The sequence below is a fragment of the Ostrinia furnacalis genome, unplaced genomic scaffold, assembly GCF_004193835.3.
Source record: "Ostrinia furnacalis isolate ACB-3 unplaced genomic scaffold, ASM419383v2 OfSCF2256, whole genome shotgun sequence".
In the NCBI taxonomy this organism is placed as follows: domain Eukaryota; kingdom Metazoa; phylum Arthropoda; class Insecta; order Lepidoptera; family Crambidae; genus Ostrinia; species Ostrinia furnacalis.
The window spans coordinates 27,851-52,334 of NW_021132495.1; the positions used below are offsets into that span (position 1 = coordinate 27,851).

General features: G+C 41.1%; 4 protein-coding genes across 5 annotated transcripts in view; 1 reads left to right on the forward strand and 3 right to left on the reverse strand.

Annotated features, from left to right (window-relative positions):
* The first annotated feature begins 187 nt into the window (after positions 1-187).
* Positions 188-24,484, forward strand: part of Rich (guanine nucleotide exchange factor subunit Rich) — a 32,048-nt gene continuing 7,751 nt past the window's right edge. For both annotated transcript variants that reach the window (XM_028307475.1, XM_028307476.1), the window contains exons 1-21: positions 188-521; positions 934-1,041; positions 1,636-1,785; positions 2,168-2,351; positions 2,721-2,854; positions 3,579-3,670; positions 4,356-4,472; positions 5,414-5,570; positions 6,062-6,175; positions 6,297-6,554; positions 7,135-7,303; positions 7,712-7,903; positions 9,049-9,215; positions 9,934-10,005; positions 18,563-18,806; positions 19,059-19,168; positions 19,741-19,968; positions 20,788-20,931; positions 21,522-21,636; positions 22,685-22,809; positions 23,670-23,833. In XM_028307475.1, the coding sequence (XP_028163276.1) occupies positions 381-521; positions 934-1,041; positions 1,636-1,785; positions 2,168-2,351; positions 2,721-2,854; positions 3,579-3,670; positions 4,356-4,472; positions 5,414-5,570; positions 6,062-6,175; positions 6,297-6,554; positions 7,135-7,303; positions 7,712-7,903; positions 9,049-9,215; positions 9,934-10,005; positions 18,563-18,806; positions 19,059-19,168; positions 19,741-19,968; positions 20,788-20,931; positions 21,522-21,636; positions 22,685-22,809; positions 23,670-23,833 (3,185 nt within the window). In that variant the 5' untranslated portion in view covers positions 188-380. The remainder of the gene's footprint in view (positions 522-933; positions 1,042-1,635; positions 1,786-2,167; positions 2,352-2,720; positions 2,855-3,578; positions 3,671-4,355; positions 4,473-5,413; positions 5,571-6,061; positions 6,176-6,296; positions 6,555-7,134; positions 7,304-7,711; positions 7,904-9,048; positions 9,216-9,933; positions 10,006-18,562; positions 18,807-19,058; positions 19,169-19,740; positions 19,969-20,787; positions 20,932-21,521; positions 21,637-22,684; positions 22,810-23,669; positions 23,834-24,484) is intronic.
* On the reverse strand, positions 10,807-11,752 carry LOC114354892 (cuticle protein 7). Its single transcript, XM_028307479.1, has 4 exons — positions 11,697-11,752; positions 11,500-11,592; positions 11,119-11,412; positions 10,807-11,058 (listed from the first exon to the last, which is right to left on the reverse strand). Exons 1-4 carry the CDS (start codon positions 11,712-11,714, stop codon positions 10,807-10,809), a joined length of 657 nt encoding a protein of 218 aa, XP_028163280.1. The 5' UTR covers positions 11,715-11,752.
* Positions 13,761-15,378, reverse strand: CPR136 (cuticular protein RR-2 motif 136). The gene is made up of 3 exons (XM_028307478.1): positions 15,284-15,378; positions 14,858-14,935; positions 13,761-14,461 (listed from the first exon to the last, which is right to left on the reverse strand). The coding sequence occupies exons 1-3, from the start codon at positions 15,299-15,301 to the stop codon at positions 13,901-13,903; spliced, it is 657 nt and encodes a 218-aa protein (XP_028163279.1). The 5' UTR covers positions 15,302-15,378; the 3' UTR covers positions 13,761-13,900.
* Positions 15,899-17,420, reverse strand: CPR135 (cuticular protein RR-2 motif 135). Its single transcript, XM_028307477.1, has 4 exons — positions 17,150-17,420; positions 16,935-17,036; positions 16,711-16,807; positions 15,899-16,624 (listed from the first exon to the last, which is right to left on the reverse strand). Exons 1-4 carry the CDS (start codon positions 17,165-17,167, stop codon positions 15,981-15,983), a joined length of 861 nt encoding a protein of 286 aa, XP_028163278.1. The 5' UTR covers positions 17,168-17,420; the 3' UTR covers positions 15,899-15,980.

Sequence of the window (24,484 nt, forward strand, 5' to 3'; positions counted from 1 at the left end):
TGTCCTGTCGATGACATTGACAGTGGGGCGCCACCGTCAATACCGGATCGCTGGTTCAGATTTTTGCCATGTTGGAAACCATATAGTTGAACGATGGTAGCGCCCCCCTGTCATTGAGTTTCGTGGGACAGTTCAGCGTGGGTTATCTATAATTTTTGTTGAACAGAGATTAACAAATGTCATTTTTTTTTATCAGTGTCACGACGTCGATTTGTTGACGAACTGTTTCGATTTTTTAAAGTATTTTTGATTAAATAGAATTAATTAGAATACTCGTGCTACGAAATCTCGTATATTGCTACTACAAACTAAAAATGATATATAATTGAATACATAATTTACATTTAGTACAATAAAGCAGCCAATGTTTTTAATTCAAGATGTATTTTCCTATCGGATGGCCCAAAGTTCTGAAGAATCTAGGTGCAGATAATCAAATTATCAAACAGATCGTTTCTAATAGAGACAAAATATTATTTGCATCACTTAGTGATGACTGTCTCATGGTGTGGTTTTGCAAGGTAAGCTTAGTTCTGTCTCATGTTATTCATTCATCCTACAAAGATCCTGACGTTTATTATAACTACCTATTCCTATACAAAATTAGAACTGATGATGATACTTCTTCGTTCATTTATTAGACATGCTGATCTACACATACAAAATAGTGTCCAACAAAAGTTAAAGAGGTAAATGACCTCAAGAATACTCTTCTTAGACTGATATTTTGTAATCAGTTTTTGCTATCCCTGGACTCTTGAGGGATTATTGAACTTCCAATTGACACGATTTACTGGGATACATACCATCAACACAAAAAGTTAACTCAAAGACTGTGAAGATCAATAATTTGATAGTATCATATTTTGATCATCATTGTTATGATTTACAACTTGTATATTATGATAAAAGCATACTGCTTTGACTTTTCAGCCCACTGTTCCTATAGTGTACCACAAACGGAGTGCTGAATCTCTCCAGAGGCTTGGTGTGAATGTCGGAGTAGAATGGAAACCAGATTCTTCAATGATATGTATTTCTGTAAGTTTATTATTATCTTTGTTATTCTATTTTTTAACATAATTTGAATTATTCTTATTGAGCATAAGAGTTTTAAATGTAATGTAGTCTCTTTATGTGCACAACACAAATTAAATGGTTTGGAAAAATAATACAAATTGAAGCATAATTGACTTTAATTGTTCTGAAATGATTAGGTTAATAATCATCAAATCAATTAGTGTGTTTAGTTACCATTTATTCCTTGAAACATTTGGTTTTAGTAATTAATTTCTATCATCATAAGATTATTCAATATAGTATGATTGATAAACCACAAGATGCAAAATGCTTTTGTTGCTGTGTGATTTATGAAATCTAATATTTATAAAAGTTCTTTCAAAAGTTTATAAAAAATTAAAAAAACTTATAGAAAATATTCAATAATCCAATCAATGTTTATTAAGTCCATTAAATTCACAACCCTTTCAGATTTTGTGATACACAAAAAAAATAATGCATAAACTTTCTTCTATTTACTCATTTGAAGTAAATACATTATAAATCATTTATTGGGCCTAGTAAATAAGAATGCCAGTGTTATTTTAATTTATCACAATTTTTTTTCAAATTCAGACTTCAGAAGGACATCTAATTCTGTATAATGTGGAGGGGTTAACGGAGCAAACTGCATATCAGCAATATGACCCGCCCACGGCTAGTTTGCGTCGGGATTCCGCCGAGCTCTTTGTTAAAGAAGTTATACCATCGCTTAAAATTAAATTGGTAAGCATAAAATATGATGTGTTTCTTTCTTTATTATATGTAAGTGCACACGCGACCGTGTAGCAGGTGCGGCGCGTCGTACTAAAAAACATGTAAAATCTTATTCGAGCGTCCATAGTGGTGCCCGCGCCCGCGCTCACGTGTGTAGCTTGACTAGACACTAATGCCCGTTTTCACCATCAATCCCTAATTTTTAAGTGACCCCTATGAGAACAAAATTTCTGTTGTGTTACCATAAATAGGGGTCACTTAAAATTAGGGATTGATGGTGAAAATGGGCATTATTCTCGCGATATTTATTAAATAGTAAATTACTAAGTACTTGCAAAGTTTCAAATGTATTGGAACACAAAAGTTCAAAATCTCCACTCATCGTTTCCAGTTCAAAGAAGTTCTAGTGTGGGACGGTCAAATCACGCGCATGTGCTGTATATCCGGCACGGAACTGTTGGTATGCACGACGCGTGCGCATCTACTGCGGTACCGCTGGGACGGCGTGCAGAATCGGGACTACTGTCTTGACCTGGGACGCATACCCTTCTCTATCAACCAGCAGGTGTCTAAAGGTAAGGCCTGGAATATTTATTGGCTGATTGTGGTAGGCAATCTTCTAAGCCTTTCAGCATGACAGTCTCAATCGAACCAGATTGTATGTGTAGGAATGCCACTTGGTGTCCACTGCAGGGACCCTCTCTAAATTCCTCTCAAATTCCTCGCTGAGAAGCAAATGGAGAATTTGGCCTACACTCCTTATACTTGCCAGACAGTTTGGGGAAACCTGACGCATATTTCTCCCTTAATCGGCACTTACGACATCCACGGAAAGAGTGGTGGTGGTCCTATTTTACTCTGCCAGAACCACACAGCTAATCTACCAACGTCCAATATTTTCCAGAACTCCTGACTCTCATTCTCTAAATGTTTATTACTTTTAGCGGAACCAATCCTCGAAGACAACACACACGTAAACGACATTGAATACTCTCCACTGGTGTGTGGTTTTGGCATAACGCTCAACGACGGGCGCGCGGCGTATCTCACCGCGCCGAATCTCAAGTTTGACCCCAATGTAAGTAGCATGTGAAGTAAAAATTTGCATTCGAAATTATTTTTATAATACAGGTCGGCAAATGCTGGACTGTGAATTCCTATTTTTGTATGAAAAAAAAGCTCTTTTGTTTCATACGAAAAGTATTGAATCTATACGAGTTTTGACATTTAGAAATACAGGCCTGAATTCATTATTTACGTGTTGGCCAACCTGTTATTTGCACAATTTATATCTTTTTTTGCCCAAAATCATCAAATTCATTGTGATTGTTACATCCAGATGTTATCGGATTTCGATTTGAGGGTAAGACTGAGAGGTGTGGAAGTGTTTTGTGGTGTGCCTCCTTGGAGTAACGAAGAGTTCTATTTTTTTAATAACCTGTATTGTGCTATTCCCTCAGAGTGATGCCAGTTCCTTGCGAGTGTACTTTACTATTTCGAAAAATCAATTTGTAATAATCTATTTAGTCTTATTTGGTTGCCATTTTGGAAATGAAGTGTAATATTTGTACACATGCAAGACACTGCATTATTGTCCTACACAATTTTATTTATATTGCAAGTTTATGATGATTGCAAGGCTAGTCGTTTATCTGTTATTGTTGCCCTCATTTTTAAGTTAATGTTTATCACTGTATCATTGGCTATTAAATGGTTTGGAATTCCCTTGCGTACCTTATATGTAAAAATTAGACTTTAAATATTATGTAGTAAAGTCTAATTTGAGTTTAACACATTTTCAGGCAGTCCAAGGCATATGGGCGCAAGGAATTGATGACGCGACGTGTGCTCGAGTTAACCACAAATTCAGGCTAATTGCTATTGGTAGAAAAAAGTAAGTTAGTAACAAACAATTGACTAAGCTTAATGAGGGCTATCGTTTTTATACTTAACAGTTGGCACCACTGGCGATTGAATGAACCAACTCTACAGTGGTGCCATCCTGTTGAGTGCAAATGCGATAGTCCTCCTACTGCTTCAGTGCTCTCCAGTTCTCGCCACTAACAAATGACAAAGACCTCACTCTATAGATAGAGCAGGGATGTTATGGATATCCGTAACCGTAACCGAAACTTTCGGATATCCGAAATAAAAAAAATATCCGAAACCGTAACCGATTCAAAAGTTTCGGATAGTTTCGGATGTAGGCAGTTTAAATTGTTTTTTGTATAGCATTATATGTAAAGGCATAACAGCCTGATTTACCTTTATAATGCCATCTAATATCAATTTTTATTTTTTTATAACTTTTTATTCGATGTAAAGTGTGCTGCCATGAATGAACCGTATTGGAAAACTATTTCAAATTGCATTCTAAAGTACAGATATCCGTAACCGTAACCGAAACCGGTATAATATTATTCCTTTAACCGTAACCGTATCCATAACCGAAACTACATATCCATAACATCCCTAGTATAGAGTCTATACAGTGGCGCCAACTGGTGAAGCTAATACGATAGCCCTCATTGAGTCATGATGTCATCTATGTAAATTGCATATTTTAATGTTTTTTACAGTTCCCAAGTGGACGTGTTCACGATAGATGAAGCGACCGGCGGCTTGGAACTATCACACACAATGCTGCTAAGTTCAAAAGATTTCCCCGGGGATCCGGGGCCCGTGAAGTGTGTAAGGTAAGTCTGAGATAGTCGAGGTGAGTATAAGTAGGTAATTAAAAGTCTTCTTCTTTCTTTATCATCGTCCATTCCCGTTATCCGAATCCTATCTGGAAAATATAAATTTGTGTTTTCAGATCAGTGTTATTACGTGTTCAGTGAGAGCCAGTTTCACTAAAGCCCGGTCTGTGAGCACGTAGAATTTTGTCCAATGACCCCTAGCTACCCATCCTTATCGCTCGCGCGTAATTATATTGCTGTCGCGACTGTGCGACTGGCATCCGCAGTGAGCGATAAGGATGGGTAGCTTGGGGTCATTGGACAAAATTCTACGTGCTCACAGACCAGACTATAGTAAAGTTTAACAAATAATGGTTGCTGATTACTAGTGACTGATATTAGTCACATATCTATCTGTCAGATATTTCTATCCAGTATCTGAAAAAGTTGTTTATCTGCTGACAGACAAACTTTAAAGCTTTGCCAACCGTTCAGCTAACGCGCGGCAAAGCGCTAAAGCGCTGTGTACTATTGCTAAGTTGTGAATTACCGCGACACAGAGCTCTGGCGCCCGCGCAACAGGTCATAGACTTATGATCGCAATCTGCTTGGCTAAGCATTTAGACGGTAAATAAAATATTTACCCTCCCGACGTTTCGGCTCGGTTGTCGGACTGACTGTACCACTGACGAAAATATTGTGCAAATGCGGGTGGGTGAAGAAAACTCATCGCGCCGGAGCAGACGACGCCGCATCTCTTCATTCTGCCCGCGACCATGACTCGTGCAACCGAGCCGAAACGTCGGGAGGGTAAATATTATTTACCGTTAAAATAGATATTGTTGCAATAAATCCCGTAAAGTGATAATTTTATAGTAAAAAATGCAACATAATAGTTTAAAATATTATAAGCATTTAGAACTTAAAAGCTTTCACAAAGAGTTCCTAATCGTTTGTAGATGGACGGCTGACGGGCGCGCGGTAGCAGTAAGCTGGGAGCGCGGCGGCGTGTCAGTTTGGAGCACATTCGGAGCGCTACTTATGTGTTCTCTGGCCTGGGACCACGGCCTCAGTCAGGACCGAGGCCGCCACAACCCGCTCGTCGTGTCTAGCCTGGTGAGTTAGAGCGAGTTGTGTCCAGCCTGGTGAGATACAGCGAGTTGTGTCCAGCCTGGTGAGATACAGCGAGTTGTGTCCAGCCTGGTGAGTTAGGGCTTACGTTAAAACTTGTGCGGGTGAATGGAGTAACCCGCGGGCATCCCTGATCGTCCATTATGACCGCCAAAACAACTGCACGCAGGAAGATTTTATGAATGCTACTGACAACGCCACTTTTGTAGCAGAGTGTGAAAACCCATCGCACGCGTCCGCTCCACACTACGCTGCTCATACAATTTTTCGATACAGAAACGCGTGTAGGCGCCCGCGAGATTTAGCGGAGAACCATAAAGCTCTTTTTCGCATTCTCACTGCAGTGAAAATCTAATGTAACTGAATACTTCAAACATATTCTGTAGATATCCGATCCGATTAAGATGACGAAACGATTGGTTCCTCAAATCATATTCGGCTCGTGAAAAATCTTATCCTGCTTTCTGCCATTACAGGAATGGGCTACAGAAGGCTATCAGCTCTGGATGGTGAAGGTGGAAGGAGACTCAAGTTCAAACATTTTGCAATTAGACTTCGTCAAAAGTCCACTTAGTGTAAATCCCTGTATGGTAAGTTCTACCTACTTTATGTGTTATTAAGCACCATTAATTTATTGGCTTAGTCTGTTTTAGTCGCTATTAACCACCTTTAATTTATTACCTTAGTCTTACTATGAAATATCTTTCGTAGAGCAATCAAAGGCATCTATACCTGCAAGCTGACGACAAATTGTACGTTAATTTAGAAGACAATCTGACAAGGAAGACGAAATTGTCCATCATAGACTCCTCATCAGACACGTACCAAGCCGAGAACGGAATCCAGGACAACATGGAATTTGACAATAGCACAAAGTACAGGGAGTTTGTGGACGATAATGAATGCAGGAAACAGTGGATTGTGCTACCACTGCCTGCCACGTATATTGCTACAAATTGGCCGCTAAGGGTAAGTTCTTATAAGATAGGTAAAACTTTTGACACAGACCATTTATTTGCTAACCATAGAGCTCCCCATTTTATTAAGCATTTAGGTCCCTCTGCCAAGCTTTAATAGTCTCTTCTCCAATAAAAATCTGCAACTCTTTCGCGTAATAAGAAATTATTTATGAAACAGGCAACGTATAAAATAGATATACTAGCTACAAGTGCTATTTCACTAGCATTAATCTAGCGTAGATGTTCGTCGAACGTCTTCGTAACGCACGCGCATACGCAGTTATTATGACAGAGTCCTGTGCTATCGAGATTGCTATTGCATCACTTCGCCAAAACGAGTACTTATCACATAGCGTCTGTGCAACGCTAACTCGGCGATCAGCGTTGTCATAAAACTCATTTATTTTTGTAAGTAGGCTTTTAAAAAGCACTTTTACACGTTCCAGTATTAACCCTATGATCTGCATTGTTGTGGCGTTTGCGTTCCGCAGATGTTCGAGGAATGTTCACCCTAGTGAAACGATTAGCGTAAAGGTATATGTATCAATAGTGAATACTATTCTATTCACGAGTTCCGTATGTCATTGCAGTACAGTGCAATAGATGAAGCTGGCAGCAACGTATGCGTGGCGGGGCGTACCGGCTTAGCGCACTATAGCTGTGCGGCGCGGCGCTGGAAACTGTTCGGGAATGAAGCCCAGGAGAAGGACTTCGTCGTCACCGGCGGCATGCTCTGGTACCGCGCCTACTGCGTCGTGGGTGAGTGGTAGTTCCTTCATTTATTTTAGCCAAATGAAGTCCACTGCTGGAGAAAGGTCTTCCAAGAATTTCCATAACTAGGTACCGGTCCTGTGCTGTTTCCAACCAGTTTCTTCCCACGGAGGGCCTGCCCAGACTAAATTTTCCGGCCCAGCTTTAGTAGTTCCTTAGCACCTACTAATAATTCTCATTCAATTTATTTCTGATGTAGATAGGCCCGAAAATCTAAGAGATACATCACTAATTGACAGAATAATAACTTTTCAGCCTACAGTGCCATCGCTCTGATCTACGTGCTCTTCTTCCTTCAAAGACCGATAAATAGAGCCCTCAACTATAATTTTTAGGCCGCAAAATTCCAAAGATCGTCTAAGATTTCCTATTGTCAACACTTTCGTATCGTTCCAGGTTGTTACAGCATATTAGACGGGCATGACGAAATCCGCTTCTACCCGCGAGACGCGAAGTTAGACAACAAATTCGCGCGCATCGTGCGCGTGCAATCGCAGGTTTTCGTGCTGGATATACTGCACGACCAGCTCGTCGTGTTCGGGGCTGATGCACTCGTCACTATTTATGAGCTCACGTGTTTGGATAATGGTGAGTGTGCAGTTGAAAATAATAATAAATAACTTTATTTCAGTACCAAAGTTTCTTATAACTAAAAGCAAAGATTGACTGATTCTTTTAAGTGCATTTGCACCTGTGTCAGAAGGAGCCACTCTTCCGTAACTACAAAATGATTGCTACTAACAGATAACAAGTTTATGTGCTTGCGCAAAAAGAAACATCTGCATTATAATAGGTCACTTTTCGGCCTGGTTTCGATTCCCTGATTTCCTGAATAATGAAATCTGATTGGTTATTCAAAACACTTCTCCGCTCCGCCTTGGTGGAAACCGGGCCTTAGGGAACTTATCTCTTAGTAGTTACTAGTTTTTGTTGGGAAAACGGGCTAGTAAGTTTTTTGTCAAATTTATTTTACATCGCTCAATCATTTTAGCGTCGAGTGACGCAGCATGTGACAATCTCGTTAGCTTCGACTTGGCGCGAAACTGCTGCAGACTGGGCAGCTAATGGCGCACGCGCATCTTGCGCCTACACATCACCCGGCGCTAGGGATGTGCATGCGCAGACAACTTGTCTACAGCTTGCAAGTTAGATTCCGTGCTTTTAAGCGATTTTGTGAAAAATATTATTGGCAGGTAGCTAATAGCTCATAAGTTAGGTCCCCTTAATTTTATTTATTGTCCATGGTGCATATCTTTTCATAAAGGTTACTAAACCTATGTTTGTCACCTGTCATCCGTTTTGCAATGGAGGGAAGTCGAACCTTAACTTCGAACTGCTCCTATGTTCTTCTGATCAATTTCGTTGCGGCTCCAATGACAGTTTAACTTTCCCCCAGGACAAACTTGACCTTCACTGATTGGGTTTTTATTGGCGGTCAAACCGTAAATCCTGGTTACACAGGAGTTGCAGCGGTGGGAATAGTCCCGTTGCAACATAGAACTTCTACAGTAGGCGCGCGAGTTCATGTCCATCGGGGCCTTACTTACTTATTTACTTATACTTATAAGTTACAAAAAATATGGAATAAGTAGATAAGGTTGACCTACTTAATTGGTAATAATTATCGATATCGACATTAGCATAATTAGTTAGGTAACAGCACTACCGCATTCCTCAAGATGGACATGAATTCGCGCGCCGACTGTAACTGAGTACGAGACGTGTGATTCCAGCCGGCGGCATCGACATGCGCTGCGTGCAAGCGGTGGACATCTCGGCGCTGTCGCACCCCGCGTGCGTGGTGTCGGCGTCGCTGTGCCGGCTGCAGGACTCGCCGCACTCGCGCCTGCAGCACCGCGCCTCGCAGCCCGCGCCGCCCGTGCCCACGCCCGACTCGCTGGTGAGTGCGTCACCGTGACGTGCGAGCGGTGACGTCACGGCGCTGTCGCACCCCGCGTGCGTGGTGTCGGCGTCGCTGTGCCGGCTGCAGGACTCGCCGCACTCGCGCCTGCAGCACCGCGCCTCGCAGCCCGCGCCGCCCGTGCCCACGCCCGACTCGCTGGTGAGTGCGTCACCGTGACGTGCGAGCGGTGACGTCATGGCGCTGTCGCTGAGCTGTCACAACGCAACTCTTGCATAGATTATGTATTATTGTATATAGGAATGAGTGGCGACCACAGGCTGGAAGACGTAGCGTGGGCAGGTCTCCTTACTAGGTGGACCGACAATCTAGTAAAAGTCGCGGGAAGAGCCTGGATGCAGCGCAAGACCGTTCATTGTGGAAAGCCTTGGGGGAGGCCTTTGTCCGGCAGTGGACGTCAATTGGCTGAAACGAACGAACGAACAATATAGGAATAGAGACTGACGTCATTAGGTCGCTAAATCTCGGCGGGCTATACCGCACCCGCACAAAAATCGACCCTGTGAGTTTAGAATTGAGAATTGTGGGAGTCCTATGTTCAGCAGTGGACTTTCTGTGACTGAAATGAAGATGATGAGTTTAGGAGTCACCGAGGTGAATGAATATCGCTCCGTGATTTCTTAGCCCAAGAGTAGCGTTCACGTATACGGTGCGTTTAATAAGAAACGGGTTAATTTGAGTTGTTAATCTTTTACAGGTAATAAACGCCAGCGGCAAACTCATGATGGTGCAGAGAGAAGAGTATGACGTAGATGAAGACAACAATCCGGTAAGTTTTTTTTTACTTTTTTTATTATACTCGTACTAGGTTATTTATTGCAATTTTCTTACGCATTTTGCCAGTCTTAAAGTTATAAATTATTTTTATAAAGATTACTAGTAATTTGTGGTATATCTAATCACTAGTATTCTGGAGATTCCAGCTAAGCATAATATTCTTGTATTAGGAATGGGTTCACAATAGTCCAGCGGTCGACATGGATCGATTTTCCCATCTTTATTGAAAGTGCCAATCAACTTCACAATATTTATCATAATGATATAACCATGCATTTTGAAATGAATTGTTTGATGATTTCGAAGATGATTTATTGCTATTACGTATTTTTAATGCTATTTTAACTTGTTATACGTCATAATCACAATATTGTGACTTCATAAATGAGACTATATCGTCTATATCTGTCAAGATTTAATTGTTCAATTTATATCACCCAGTAAACCAGGCTATTTGATATGCGTGAGCGACGCGCGCGCACCGCGACAAACGTAACATTCTAATTGCACCGCCGCGCTTCACCGCGCACAAAAGCCGGCCGCATCTTTATTCATAAACGTCGAAATAACACGAAAATGAAACAGAACATTTGGAAATAAATAACTTTATTTACAGCGACAGAATACATATTCGTCGGAGTCAGGTACACCTCGTTGCTTCGGAGTCGTAAAATTAGGCTTAACTTCTATTCGACCTATGTGTATTTTTGCACGTCGCTGACAATGCAAGAACACACTAGCGCCGCGAGTAACTAAATTATGTTACTTATACACGGAGAAGTTATTTACAACGTTAATGTTTGGTTCTAATGGTTATCTTCTTGCCGTCTAAAGACATGGGTCCAGCGGTCCATCTGCGGACGATGTTGCCTTTGGCACCGTACGTGGTTCCGGAAACCGAGACTAGGGGTCCGTAGGACGGGGCGTAGTGTAGAAGGGGGTAGTGGATGTCAAGCGGGGCGATGAGCGGGGTGATGAGAGGGGCCTCGTGGACGAGCGGGGCGATCGGGCCGATATCGTGAACGACCGGAGCTAATGGAGCGACCTCGTGTATGATGGGACCGATGCCGTGGTTGACGATGGGGCCGATGTCGTGCGTCAGTACTGGGGCGACGTCGTGAGCTACAACCGGGGCGACATGCTCGACCAAGGGAGCAACGGCGATTGGTTTAGCGACGGGTAGGGCAACGGAGTGAATGCTCGGTCCGGTCTTCTTGACGACCGCGTTGAAGCCTCTTACTGGGTCCGCAGTGTACTCCACAAGGCGAATGTTGCCGTCGGGCTCCACCAGAGAGTAGGCGCCCTTCACGACGTCTCCGTGGCGTGCCTCCCATTGGGCCTTGTTGTCGCCGGTTGACGGATCGTTCACTGCGTAGTCGAAGGCGTAGCTAGGGTCATTCTGGAAATTACAAAATGATTGTGGTTTTTATCCATAGTCAAGTTACATTTTGAAATAATTTTAGAAGTTAAATGACAGATTTCTTACAATTTTATCTACAGTTGTAATGGGCAAGTATGCCACCCCATGCCCATGCGGCGCAGCTGCCACTCTTGCAGTGAATGCCAAAAGGCAAGATACCTGGAAATACAAAAGTCGTTTTTAAGATCGAAATATACACGTAATGGATCTCGTGAGATCAATCTGTAAACAAATGAATATTTTTATTTAAAAAAACATTTTACCGCAAAGTATGTGTTCATTTTGCAAACAATGTGTTCCTGTGAACCAACGAAGTGCACTGTGCTTTTGTCAATTAACACCTGCATATTTATACTACACTAATTATTCGACCCGGCCGCGCTCCGGTTTCGGGCAGCCCTCTCGTTTCCACGGATGGTTTGACTCACCAAACATTTTTTACTTGCAAACTTATTCCTTCCTTCAAACATAACCCGTTAGGTGAATAATCATGTATATTATGCAGCTATGTTACCGAGTAATTGTCTCTAATAATGTGTGTGTATGACATTAATTGTATGAAAAGTGCAGTCATTGGGTGGACTTTGCAATTGGACAATTATGATATCCATTGTCTGTATCAATACGTTTTCTGCAATCAATAGCTGTTGAAAGCATGGAATAATTATTTATTTCAGTCACATAATAACTTTTTACCTGGGCAACTATTGCCCGTTATCTATGTATAATAGGCAGTATAGTCTGAATGGTTTATTGTATCCGGCGCTCCGAAAATTATGTTATCCGGAAAGTATCTCGGACATGGGTCACATGGGAATTTTTGCAGCATGTATGCGATATGAAAACAAACTGCATTGAAAAACTGATTTCAAAGAAATTGATCTAGAAAAAACCTTCTGGACATAAGATGACATTGGGTATTATTGTTAGATTATGATTTTGAAATCGATAGCTGATGAAATATGAACCTGTGTAATAAGAATAAGTCATCTCCTTTATCATAACAAACGCGAAGTCAGATGTGTGGGATAACATTTGAATATTGGAAAACAATAATAATAATACCAAGTTGATCTTATCATTTCTATGACATGAATTCATAATATGTTTAGTTGTTTACTAGGTACTAATTTTTATCTTGACTCTTGACTTTAACTTGACTTATTAATTAAATGAGCATCGGAATCTACCCTAACAATATCGTCCTCTCTCTTAATCTGTAAACATCTACTTCTTAAACATTACGAGTACCTCTTATTTACATGGCTCCTAGCTAAAAGGAAAACGATCTATGAAAGTTAAAGACTCTCCGTTTATCAATCTGTAGTTTGGTAGTTCGTCACTCTGTCCATTCAGGTGTTCGGACAAGAACAAGAACTCAACTCGAGGACGTAGGACGTCCACTGCCCAACGTATTCATTATTACCTTAACCTTTAGACAGACAGAAAACCAATTTTAGTATCATAGTTTGAACGTTGTTCTTTTAACTACAAACCCAAAAAAAAAATTAATTACAAATTTGATTTACCAGGTAGCGCCTTTTCTGACAGGTCATGAGGGTCATAGCATTCATAGCTTCATAGCTGAGTGAGTAGTTGAGTACTATCAACTATAATCTTCGAATCGCCTGCCTGGGGTGGGCACTTGACCATTCAGGGGTACCTTTTTCGCGCTTGTTATCAGCAGGCGCAAGAAAGGTTCCACCTGCTATCGTTTATCAGTATTTAGACATTGAATATCAATCAGGGTTATTAATAATATTATACTTTTATGATTTTTGCTTCCTAGCAAAAATGTGTTTTCCCCGTAGAACTATTATGGACGTATACCGATGTGACGTCACTATTTATTCACGGGCATACGTTGTACAATTTATTCGTGTGTTTAAGCTTAGCTTGTAATATGATAATAAAATGTGTATTTTATTGGGCAAACAATTAGAGCGTAGCATATAACATTATTTATTTTATTTAATAAAGATATTTCATATAAATAGATTTATTTTTACAACTGTAGAAGGATACTATCAATCTGTTAGGTTGTCTAACAAATACCTAAGAATACCTTTTTAAGCATAAGCCTGAGAAATATTATTTCAATAAAATGTTACTTACTTAATTCATTCAAGTAGGTACCTATTTAAGTACTTTTTACATAAAAAATCTTTTCATAGAGAGTTCTTGTACAGCAGTTTCATTTTTTTAAGGTTACTACTATTTATGCTTGTTATTTGGATCGGGTTTAAAAATTGCTCAAGTTAGTTGTAAAATTATATTTCATTTAAAACATACTAAACATTTATTTACAAATGAAGAACAATTATAACAATAAATTCTAATTATTTACAATAGCACTATAAGGACTAGTCACATACTTCATTTCAGTACGATAACATACTTCAAAAAAGTATCTTTAAGATACTCCCTTTGTCCCCTTATCATAAAGAAGATCCCTATTTAATTTGAATTAATGTTTCTTTTTGAACAGCAGTGAGCTGCCGTAGGGTAGAGGGATAGGTCCAGTGGCCCATTTGTACAGTTTTCCGTCGACATATTTCTTGCTGAAAATCGTTGCGTATCGACCAGGCAGTCCATGTGAGCTGACAGAGACCCATCCTCCGTAGGAGTGGGTGAGAGGATCCCACGGCAGACTCCACGGTCCGAGCTTGGTTTTCGTGAGACCGATGGCTAAAGGAGCAGCACCGAAGCCGTAGTTACCAGGAGTTGCAATTGGGGCTACTGGGGCCAAAACTGGTGCTGCCACTGGGGCTAAAACTGGTGCGGCTACTGTTTTGTGGATCTTGACAATAGGCGGGGAATCGTGCACTGTGGGTCCAATCTTCTTGACGACCGCGTTGAAGCCGTGTTTAGCGTCGGCCGAGTAGTCGACCACTCGTAGGCTGCCGTCGGGTTCTACCAGCGAGTAGGATCCTTTGACGACGTCGCCGTTCCTGGTCTCCCATTGCGCCTTGTTGTCGTGCGTGTGGGGAGAGTTGACGGCGTAGTTAAATGCGTATCGGGGGTGGTCCTGGAAATAACAAAAAGTGCCTATGTGAGGATCTATTTCTAATGACTGAGTTTGTTGCAGCGCTTCATATCAGCACTTGCCAAAATTTTGGTCTCGAAGCGCTGGTAGAGCAAAAAGTTTAGGAGATATGTAAAGGCTCCACAATACTCCACATGTAAGGGCAATACTTTTCGAGTGTTTTTCTTTCATTAGTGTTTTATTATTTTTCTTTAAATATTTGACGATTTGTAAGCACTATCTAATCATCCTATACAATTTTTTTTACTCTGAATAAAACACTTGTTGTGGCAACATTACTTGGCTGAATGGCTGAGCTATTATCATAAATAGTCTGTGATCCAGTCTAGAAAATTCAATTGCGATCTAAATCAATGTATTTAAACACGTTATACTTACAATATGACCAATGATGGGTCCAGCGTGTATCGCGTGACTAGCCACCAGCGTCGCGGCCAGCGCTAGTGCGCACGCGGTCTGAAAATAATACTTTGTCGTTAGTAGGTATCTAATAACACGCATTTACTTGTGCAACGCAATAATTGGTGAGCGTTGACGTCTAGTTTTAAGGTTTAGCTACATTCCTTCTCATGTTCCAGATATTTTAAGTGCTATTTGCTAAGGAATGTTAAGTATGTACGTAAAAAAATTAATGAGTTGAAAACATAAACTGTAATTTGGTATAATATTCAATTAAGTTGAAAAGTTGCTTGGCGTCTTATATCATAGTAAAGATTATATCTATTACCAGCTCCTCGCAATTAATATTGATAGTTCGCATTGCATTGTATTAGCAAAATGAATGAAGCTGTCTTGAAACATTACCATCAGTAGTCGGGTCATGTCGCTGGTGGTTCCTCTATGTGCTGTTGAAATGTAGAATGATTAGTGGATAGTTCTGAAGGCCTTTATATGTTCAGTCCAAGTGAGCCCAAGACGGGTCCGACCTGTTCTCTCTTTAATGGCCCGAACGAATGTTTGTTATGTGACCTCTGTGTTTTACTATGTTTACAGGCTAACAAGCTAATAATATCATTTAGGTAACCTACTGTGAAATTACAATGTAATTTAATAAAATAGTTAATAGTTGTATATTCGTTCAATCAAGTAATGTAGGTATTAAAATTATTGAATTAATTGGTTTATTTGAAACTGATACTAAATAATGCGAATAATTATTTTTAGAGTTAGTTAATTAAGTTTTGGTTAAATTAATAACTTAATTTTAGTCCGGGAAGGATGTTACTTGTAACTAACTATAACGTTACGTGTTTATTGCAATCATTCATTTATTGCATCCTTTGGGTAAATAAAAGATATATTGCTTAATAACCACACAGTGGTATATGCTTTATTAAATTGTGCTAAACTAACTTACATTATGTACAAAAATATAAATATCTTACAAGGATAACGAGTATTCGTTTTGTTCGCTTACAAATCGTTTTTCGGGGGAGGAAAAGTAAAGGAACGGGTAGCGGCAAATAGATTAACAAGTACGTCAGGCATGCAGGCTGGTTTCTTAGTGTTTGTATCCCAGGTCGGGGCCGTAGCCAAGATCTAGTGGCGGTAGAATGGGACCTCCCTTGTTCAGCAGACCGTGACCTAGGTCATCCAGGTAGCCAGCTCCCAAACCGCCCTTGTAGAGACCTCCCCAGCCGCCCAGAGACGATAAACCGTAAGGCGCAGATAGGATAGGTCCCGGCAGAGGAGCGAGCACTGGTGCTGATTTGTAAATTGGTGCCGGCGCTAGAATAGGTCCGTGAGCGATTGGGGCCGGGCCGATCGGAGCGTGGGCAATCGGAGCTGGCAAGATAGGCGCGGATAGAATAGGGGCTACTGGAGCTTTGATGATCGGGACTGAAGCTGGCTTGTACACAGCCGCAGAGGAAATGGCGTGTCCTCCCAAGACTGGCCCGACTGGTCCTGTGATAAGTGGAGCGCTGGCCAGGCCGTGGTATTTCGCTATGGGTCCAACGGAGATCGGTGCAATAGGTCCGTGGCTCTCCAGAACTGGGATGGGTGCTTTGTAGATCGGGGCGGGCGCTACCACTGGGTGCAGGTTGGGACCAACGCGCTTCACGACCGCGTTGAAGCCAGACTTGTCGTCTGCCCAGTATTCCACTACTCGAAGGCTACCGTCAGGCTCCACCAATGAGTAGGCACCTATGTACAAAAAATGATATGTTATTTTTGTTGGATTGTTCAACTTAAAGCTTACATTAATTCCTAAATATGACCAAAATAATTACCCTTGACTACGTCTCCGTCTCTCTTCTCCCACTGCGCTTTGTTGTCTCCTGTGTGAGGATCTTTCACTGCGTATTCAAATGCATACCTTGGATACGCCTGTAATAATACGAATTTACTGTTACCTAACTGTCGATATTTGTTTTCTTTTAATAAAATTATTTGTTATTAAGAATTACTTATAATGTTACGAATCAAATCCATTTCAATAGAAAATAAATCATACATAATAATCGGCAGAAGCGTGTCCAGGGGCATAAACAAGCCCCTCCAATCCGACTCCCCCATCGGCCTTTGTTGATGCCGTCACAGCCAAAAGACACGTTATCTGCAAAATTATAATCACACTTCACTAAACATCATAAAGACCATTATTATGGTCATAACTGTAGTAATTAAATTTATTATTATTATTTATTGTATTAAAAAAACAACACGGACCGCTAAGAAGCAATTCATTTTCGCGGAGACGCACTGACCGCCTGCTGTCAAAAACGTACTGGTCCGATAAGAACAATCTGAGGTAATTTATAGGCAATTGCTTTAGACCTTCGGGTCCTGACGTGCGCCGGATGTGGACTGTTTCGCGCTCGCGACCGCTGCTACCAACAATCACCAAGGGTTGCATCAGGCTTCCTCATTTTCATAGAACAGCCTTCGCCAGTGAAAACGCAAGCAAATATGCATTGAGCACTCGCGTCGGACGCCGGCTTCAGCATTGTCGGCAATCAATTTTCAATTTAAATGCGATAATTACAAGTTATCATACATATAAATTAGCATCTAGCTTAGGATGCCTATCGCCGAATCGGAACTTGCGCAATTCGAATTGAAATGTTCACACGTCCATTTCCTTCGTAAGTCCTACTGTCTGTTGCAAGGAAACAATGTCATCATTAAATATGATTTCGGCGCAAAAAGTATTGTTCTCGTTTAATGCATTCGAAGAAAGCACGTGAAGCGTGTCCGCCTTGACGCAATGTTTTTGAATTAGTAATGTGACGTCTTGCTCCAGTTGTTCCCACATCGTACAAGGCGCGCGTGCGATTACTTTGCGTGCGCGCAGCACGCGAACTAATGTCGGTCAATGAGATCGTTATCACCGACATTTAGTTGTATAACACATTGAGTGCAAATTAATAGTCATGAACTTGAAAAATTAATTGTTCATTAGGAATTTAAATAATAACAAAAATAAACAAATAAATATTTTTTATGAGTGCATTGCTCTCGCAGCGTTATACATTTTGCAACGAAATATTCATACGTGAATTACAACAATTATTCTAAACTGCAATAACGAAGTACATGAACTCATTATACGTATTTTTGCATATCGATAAAAGATGTACGCATAAATGAAATTAAAATTCCGATTAGCTAATAGCAAAAGCAGTAACACAACTGTGTTTGCAATGCTGCAATATGGTCAACATATTGATAGCTAAGTCTTGTTAAGCAAGATATCATCATCATGACAACCTTTACACCCGACATGGAAAAAATACAGTTGCTACAGGTCTAGCGGATAATTGAGTCAGCGCCTGAGGTATGGAATCGGCGCGGAAGGAGTGACATATGACGTAACAGAGCATACAAGGCTGAAGCACATCTGAAGTCTCGCTGACGTTCGGCGTCACAAAAACACCCTACCGTGCCGTTTCTTCTTCTTATTCGTTACGCTCTTGGCAGAGCGGTCGTGGTCACGTTGAGGCGTTGTTCACATCGGTTGTAGAGGCGGATACAACTCTCCGCACGGTCTCCCTCCATCTCTCTCTATTGGCAGACTGTCTGGTGCAGTCACGCAGTCGCAGTGTTTGCGCACGACCAATCAATAAGATGTTTTGTCCCCAGGCATACAGCTGCCTTCCTGCAACGGTGCTAGCGTCATGCGTCGAAAGCGTCTGGGCTAGCGGTGGGGCCTCCACCTCCCAAACGCAGCTGTCCCGAGCCCTATGGCTGTGGTGTGGAGCCCTAGGGGCTCGCGTGTGGCTTCCGCTGCTGCCTCGAGACGCCTCGCGGCACCCCGACTCGTCGCGACACACATTCATGGCCAAACGGATCATGCTGCCCTTCCATCTAGATATCTACCCATTGAGTAAGTAGTCCGAGGTTTTACATTGATTTTCTGCAATCCCACACTTTGATAGCTAGAGGTGCCTTCAATTAGAGATACAATTTCTGGAAGCGCTTGCAACGCTACCACCGTGACAAAGACATGCGCGTGCCCTTGCGCTTCTAGAAACGACACAGTAGAGCCACTATTTTGAAGTACTACTCAGGCCTCTAATTTGAAGCCCTTAATTACTTTGTGTGTCGTAATAACACTGATTTACGTCTTTTTTCGCAGCAATTCTCTTCGACGACGCGATCCTGCTGGGCGTTGAGAATGACACCACGTTATACGCATCTGACTCGAACTCTGTGTTCTCGTTACCGTTCTGTGTAGTTAATAGAACAGTAAGTATTCACACTTTGTATCTTTAAAAGCATTATCTAATTCGAAATGCGCCCTGGGGCAATAAAATAACATATTTTTTTCCGAAATTGAGCACCTCTCTGAAGTAGTCTTATAAACATGGGGCTTACTCCGAAAAACGTTATCCGAAGTTTCGAATTTTGCTATCTCTTTTACGCAAAGCAAGATGCCAGCATGAGTGAAGGTGACAAATAGACCCGAGACTATGTAAATAGCATTTCAAAGTAAGCCTTAGGCCCAGAACAGACGGTGAAACGAAACTGCAACTGCTAGTTACTTTTAAGTTGCATCTAAGTTTCTGCCATAGCGTCTGAAAGTTGACTGAAAGTTTCAAACTGGTCGCGTCATGTGTGGTCTCTCAACGGACGCTATGTCAGAAACTTAGATGCAACTCAAAAGTAACTAGCAGTTGCAGTTTCGTTGCAGTTGCAGTTTCACCGTCTGTTCTGGGCCTTACTGCCCGTTTTTGTGTCGTTAAGTTTTCTTAGCCTTTACTCTAGCTAGAACATGGCTTCAGCTGCGACAGATTTTTACCAAAGATATTTTATTTCAGAGTCAAGTATACCTTCACCAAATCCTCCGTCAACTCCTACGACGGAACCTGGGTTACCACGCGTGGGAGATCGCTCGCTCTTGCGCCGCGCTGCCATACTTCCCTCACTCTTTGGAGTTACTACTGCATGAAGTGTTGGAAGAGGAAGCCACGAGCAAGGAACCCATACCAGACGCGCAGCTTCCGAGCGTCATCGAGTTTGTGCATGAGTTCCCCGTGTATCTACAGGTGTGCCGTCATCATCATTTTTTAACCGCCTCTGTGGTCTAGTGGTAAGACCACCTGCTTCAGACGCAGAGGTTCCGGGTTCGATTCCCAGTGGGGGCAGATTTTTCTGTTCGGTTTGGTTGGTGGTAGGGCTTGTTCTAAGTCCGCCTGGCTAGCTACCACCATCTTACGTAAGTCTGTCGTCATAAAAACAATGTTACAGCATTGTTGTGTACCGGCAGTTAGAGGTAAGATAGCCAGTTCCTTCGTGGTTGAACATTCCGGGTGAAGCTCGCTTCCACCTTCGGTCTGATCGTCACTTACTATCAGGTGAGATACAGGCCAAGAGCTTCCTCGTTGTGGATAAAAAAAACATCATTTCAACCATAGGACTCCACTGCTGAACATAGGTCTCCCCCAATGATGTTCATGTTGATCGGTTGGTAGCGGCCTGCGTCCAGCGCCTTCCTGCTACCTTTATGATGTCGTTAGTCCACCTTTGTAGGTAGACGTCCCATGCTACGTTTTCTATTACGCGGCCTCCACTCCAGAACAGATGTGTAATAAGAAAATAATACAATAGCTCGCTAGCTGTTCCTTATGCCAGTTTCAATTCCTTGTAGCGAAGTGCTGTTAACTTGAAATTAAGTACAAACTTAGGTTACTTAGGTGTAGAACCTGTAGAGTGAAGATTCATTTTTGCTGGCCGTTCCTTATGCCAGTCTCAATTGTTTGTAGTGTACTTTAGATAAATTCCAAAGTATGTTAGGCATAGAAGACCTGAAGAGCATGTTCTTAAAAGGATCTTGTAAGAAAGTTAAATTGTTTGTATTCTTTCAGACAGTGGTGCAGTGCGCTCGCAAAACAGAAATAGCTCTCTGGGCCTACTTGTTCTCAGCGGCCGGTAAGCCCAAAGAGTTATTCCAGGAGTGCCTTCAGAGGAAGATGCTGGATACGGCTGCCTCGTACCTCATCATTTTACAGGTAAATAGCGTACATTTAATATAATTTGTTTGATTTTTATCTGATTTATAGATGCTTATATTGTTTTACAGCTAACGCAGGTACACTTGTTTCGTTGCGTTAGTATTTAATAGTAGTACTAGTGTAAATAAATATACTAATTAGTTGTGTTCTTTACGATTTTAACACTTGTAATAACTATGAAAATATTTTGTTAAACAATGTTTGTTATTAAATGACTAAATATTTTAGTTAAAACTAGCACGGCAAGTAAGTTTTTAAATGATTACTCGTAGATAAATGTTGACATAATATCCCTTACTAATAAAAGTTTTACGCGCCATTTGCTGTTCAACATGCGTTTAACTTTTTATTAGTAAAGAGGAAAATTGTAGTTGATAGCGAGACCTCTATATATTCTCAAAACATTTTTTAAACGTTTCTATGGGTCTGGCGCAGAATGTGCACTTCGCAAAATGCACACTTTTCCATACTAATATTTTACAAACTCTTCAGCCCTTACATTTGTATAGAGAAATCCGCATTTTCCGAAGTGCACATTCTGCGTCAGACCCGTTTCTATGACGTTGATCCGCCGTTTGTTCTCGTAGAATCTGGAAAGTTCGACCGTCAGCCGGCAGTTGGCCACGCAGCTTCTCGACACGGCCCTGCAGCAAGAGCGGTGGGATCTCGCCAGAGACCTAGTGCGTTTTCTAAGGGCTATAGGTATGGTCAACCTTCTTTTGTTTAATTAGAGCTTAGCTTTCTTATGTATTTGTGTGGAAAATTAAAAGTAGTTCATGAAACTGTTCCTTATGAGGTATTAAGATACGAGTGTGAATTCAAACATTGTAACTATTTTTATTACGTGGTGCGTCATCAAGTCATTGGGGGAGGCTTATGTTCAGCAGTGGAGGTCCTGTGGCTGAAATTATGATGATGATGAACTATTTTTTATTGTATCATCATCACAAATGTTTTTGGCTATCTGCAGTTTCATACTCTAGGTACTTATCTCTTGAAATATCTAGGCATTATTATAAAGAACACTTTCCGACGCAACGTAACTAAAACTATGCAATGGCGCCAAAGTATGCCAAATTTCCAACATTCCACGGCGCAATCACGCATGCGCCTCGTGCACGTCTTGCCCTAGTGCTGGCAACTTACAAACATTGTTTTTAAATTCATAATCAGGATTGTAGATAAATTGATTGATTCAATACATGCAATTTTTTATTCATCAGGGTGCATTTCCATTTATGCGGAGTGGATTTATCAAATATTTGATGTGAATTTAATGAGAACATAGTTCACAAATAAAAATGCACCCTTAAATCTAAGTCAAACTTATAGATCCGATTCTCAATCTGTGGTGTGTTCCTAACTTAATTTTTTCACAAGACAGTCAGTATATTCTTCGAAGTCATATTAACATGTAATGATTTCATAGGAATGCGATCGATTTCTATGAAGGGTAACAACAGTCTATCCATCATTACGTGTCCGCAGACGGGATATACAATAATTAGGCGCTATAATTAATTCAATTGCCGGTACTTAGGCCGCGGTCTTTTCACGTAATAAATTAGTTTAACACGTAGGCAATTAGTAATTATGTTTTTACTCGGTAATTTAGTAGCTATGACTGAATATGCTGTTATTATTTGAAGTTTGTTCCAATTTTAGATAATTATTTTATTGAAGTTTAACCCGTTTAATTTTACATTGTTTTATTTATTGAACCAATACAATTTTGAATTTGCTTTTACAGATCCGAATGATGTGGATTCGCCACGGAATTCCGTCAATGTCCAGGCAAAATATGGTCAGATTGCGCAGTCACAGACTGTCACTCCGAATGCTGAGGATCTCTCTGTCATTCTTGGCAGCATGCAGGTTAGTTATGGTTAGGCGATTGGACGTCCGTCCTTATGTGAAAATTAATATGTGGCTAGATATTTTAGATCCTTTACTAAGACTGAAGTAAGCTCCAAATGATACACTTCCGTGATAGGCAGAAACACTGCCAGGGCTGCAGGGGAACCTTACATAGTCCTTTAAAGCCATTTGTTTATTTTACTACAAAGTTCTAAGTTTTACCATTTTAAAATAAAAATAAATAAATAAAAGGTATTTAATTCAGTCATAAGCTCATAAAAGTGTTAGTAACAAAGGTCTTAGAAACTATGATAGTAAATGACACAATAATCCTGCTAATATTATAAAAGTGAAAGTTTGTGTGGATGTTTGTTACTCTTTCACGCAAAAACTACTGAACGGATTTGGTTGAAACTTTACTTTTTTACTTTATTATTTGTAACCCAGATTACCATATAGGCTATAATTTATGCGAATCTGTGGCACTTAATTTCACGCGGGTGAAGCCGCGGGCAAAAGCTATTACATATAATTAAAGTACGAAAATTTGGTGTCTTTAGTAAGATGGACTCGTCCAGTGCTGCATAATTTTAACTTTTCTTTTTTTCTAGTGATTCTTAATTTCGTATAAAGCCTGGTCCGTGAGCACGTAGAATCCCGTCCAATGACCCCAAGCTGCCCATCCTTGTCGCTCGCACGTAATTATATTGCTGTCGCGCTCGCACACTCACTGCGGGCGCGCGTCGCACAGTCGCGACAGCAATATAATTACGCGCGAGCGATAAGGATGGGTAGCTTGGGGTCATTGGACGGGATTCTACGTGCTCACGGACCAGGCTTTAGATTTTAGAGAAGATATAACTATCTAATGTATGTAGCTATCGGGCGGTCGCGGGCGCAGCTTCAGCACGACGGTGGCGCCGCGCGAGCCATCGCCGCCGGCGCCGGCGCAGCCAACGGCGCCGCCTGCGCCTGTGCCGCCGCCGGCGCGCGCCACCGCCGCCGTCAAGCGGAAAAAGTCCGTGCCCGCACGCTCCGACCGGTACACGCTTTGTTACTAACTGTCCTTGCAGGCTGTTCCGATTTTGAAAAGGTTTTTTGATGTTTGATTTTCAAGATGATGGCCGGCAACTGGAGGCTGCATATGAAGTATGCGAGTTGCGCAGTTGTGAAGAAAAGGTTTATTTCACAACCTATTTTTAGACGTTTTCTGATTTGAAGTAAAGCTTAGCAGACTATTGAAGTAGCGAATAAGAGATATGCTATGTTGTTACTCTTGATTTTAGACTATTCTTTTATCACAGCGTAAGTAAGGCCCTATACATATCCAACAGATTCTAGTGACGCGGCGCCTACCGCCACTGCGGCATAATGTGTAAAGGCGCTAAGATACCGTATTATTTTATTGAAACTTAACTAAATTAGATCTTATGCCATTGACTTAAAGCCTTATCATTTTAGTATTGTATAAAGTGATCTTTGGTTTCCATCATCTTTCACTTTTAGGCTCGATCTCAGTGTCAATTTTGATTTTGAAACAGCTGAATTTCTTTACATACTATAATCCAAGCTGTGACGTCACTCATTAGTACTCGATTGGAAAAAGTATCAATTCAGTTAAAAAAAGTCAATGCTAATAAAAACAGAAGTGGAAACAAAACAGTTGAATCACAATTTTTTATGATTAAGCTCG